Genomic DNA, 2500 nt, shown 5'->3' on the forward strand with positions numbered 1-2500 from the left:
CCATCAGCGATGGGTAAAAAATTTGTCAAGTTTACGTATGCACCGGCTTGTTGGCGCACACCAGCAGTTTCCCCTGTTTGTGCCCAGCTCGATTGATAGTTTGCGAGTGACATATAGCACCTAAAAGCTTTTATTTTGCTGAAATTTATAAAAATATTAAAATTTTGAAGGTTTACCTTCACTTTAGGTGCCATTGCCTAAAATCTGTACCATATAAATGAAGCCGCTACTACTGGAGAAAAACAACCTCTGTCCGACGAGCCAGTAGCGCGGGAATGGGCATGGCATGATGCCCTCGGCGTTTGGTCCACAACAGCCATGGCATGTACGTACGTGACACCCGGCGCCAATGGGTTAGTACTAACTAATGATTTTTTCTTGTGCACCAACAGATGGTTGCTCCGAGGCCTGGGTGGATTCTTCATCAAGCGTCGCCTTGAAAGCTGCAAGGCACGGAAGGATATTGTATACCGCTCAGTATTGCAGACATATGTGACACATGCATTGCAAGCAGGATATAACTTGGAATTCTTTATTGAAGGAGGTCGAACTCGCACAGGCAAACCCTGTATGCCAAAAGGTAAGAATGAGAAGAATTGATAATTCTTTCTTTCCTAGATAATGATAGTTCTAATTTGTTAATTTGTATTTTAGAAACTTAACCCATCACCGACAGGTAAAAAATTATGGCAAGTTGACATATGCACAGGCTTGTTGGCGTGCACCATGAGTTTCCCCTGTTTGCGCCCAGCTCGATTGGTAGTTTGCGAGCGACATATAGCATCTAAAAGCTTTTATTTGTTAAAATTAATAAAAATATTGAAATTTTGAAGGTTTACCTTCATTATAGGTGCCATTGCCTAAAATCTTTACCATATAAATGAAGCCGCTACTATCGGAGAAAAACAACTTCCATCCGACGAGTCAGTAGCGCGGGAATGGGCATGACATGATGCCTCCGGCGTTTGGTCCAAAACAGCCATGGCATGTACGTACTTGCCACCTGGCGGCAACGGGTTAACCTGTTGGATCTGGGTGCCTTGCTGCCCACATGTGGACCAAAATCTGTACCTTAGGCTTACTTGAGTATTTTGTTGGCCCAGTCCATATAAACACTTGTACAGTAACAACTTGCCTCCCTTTTCCAGTGTTTTTACTGCATAATTTTTTTTTTTTGTTTTTATGCCATTTCCCAAGGTCTATAGCTATTATTTGATAAGCTATAGCAGCAGTGTCTCTAGATCAAATTTATTGACTAAGAGGGCATGTACATATAATGAGTTAATAACTAGGCTTACCTAACCTCACCTGTTTGCTGTTTTCTTAGATTTGTGGGAGAAAAAAAATCTGTTTTAGTAGCATTACAATAATCATAATGTCAGTAACATTGATATTGACAACACTGACAATAGTTATAGTATTAAGAAGAAAAAAAAAATTGACAAAATTTAAGGAATGGGTGTATCAGCTGGGGTCATATAGGCCTGCTAATTAGCTTCTTGTTTGCAAAGTGCTTATGGAACCATCTTTGTAAAGAAAATTCACAAAACAGAATTGCCATGAACGATTCATGTACCCATTGCCAACTGGGTAACTGTATTGACTTATCTGATTGTGTTGCCAGATGCACAGCATGTTAACTTGTCATTTGTCGGATTTAATGAATTGTTTATAATAGGAATATCAGATTGGCTTAAAAGTCTAGCAGTTGGACACTGAAGTTCGTGGATGACCTTTAGTTCTAGATTTTGCATTTAATGGAACCAATCTGGTCTGATCAGAGATGAACTTCTCTGATTGTGACAGAGGCATACTTCTGTAATTTTTTAATTGTATGTGCTTGACCAAAAGGGAGGGAATAATGGTCATCACAGTTCCAGATTTTTATACAGATTTATATACATTATTAATTTTCATCAGTTTTCAGAAGAATTTGCAGCAGTTGGTTGCACAGGTATTGCTGAATTCAGAAGCTGGCTATGACCCCGATTTTCAAGAACATTTATGTGTAGAAAGGGATTATACAAATAATTTTTTTTCTTTTACAGGGGGTTTGTTGAGTGTTATAGTAGATGCTTATATGAATGGCACTCTGGATGATGCTCTTATTGTTCCTATTGCCATTAATTATGACAAACTGCTTGATGGAAACTTCATCCGAGAGCAAATGGGACAAAGCAAGGTAAACATAATTTTGCATTATTTGAGTTTATCATTTTCTTTGCAAGTCTTTGCATTGTATATTTGATATTCAAAATTACAAGTATTACTTTGATGTTGCCTCTTATTTTCTGTGATGCAAAGTAGTCATAAAAATAAACAGCCTTAGAAAATAATGGGATTGCCTGTGGATCATTGCTAATTTTTTGTCATCTTTATGGAATATATGAATAGGAGTGGCTTGTCTTGGGTAATTATAAAATTCTCGAATGTTTAGAAGTTGAAGGGAAGCTGAGGAACAGGATTTATATGTATATTGTAAGAAATGAGAAAGAAGTTT

The 2500-nt window shown here is 37.8% G+C and overlaps 1 protein-coding gene across 1 annotated transcript in view; it reads left to right on the top strand.

Annotated features, from left to right (window-relative positions):
* Window positions 1–2500, top strand: part of LOC113825724 (glycerol-3-phosphate acyltransferase 1, mitochondrial) — a gene marked incomplete at its 5' end in the record, with an annotated part of 312214 nt that overhangs the window by 262368 nt on the left and 47346 nt on the right. The window contains 2 exon segments of the mRNA XM_070132138.1: window positions 393–580; window positions 2049–2182. Coding sequence (XP_069988239.1) covers window positions 393–580; window positions 2049–2182 — 322 coding nt within the window.

Source organism: Penaeus vannamei, chromosome 17 (genome assembly GCF_042767895.1).
Source record: "Penaeus vannamei isolate JL-2024 chromosome 17, ASM4276789v1, whole genome shotgun sequence".
NCBI lineage: Eukaryota > Metazoa > Arthropoda > Malacostraca > Decapoda > Penaeidae > Penaeus > Penaeus vannamei.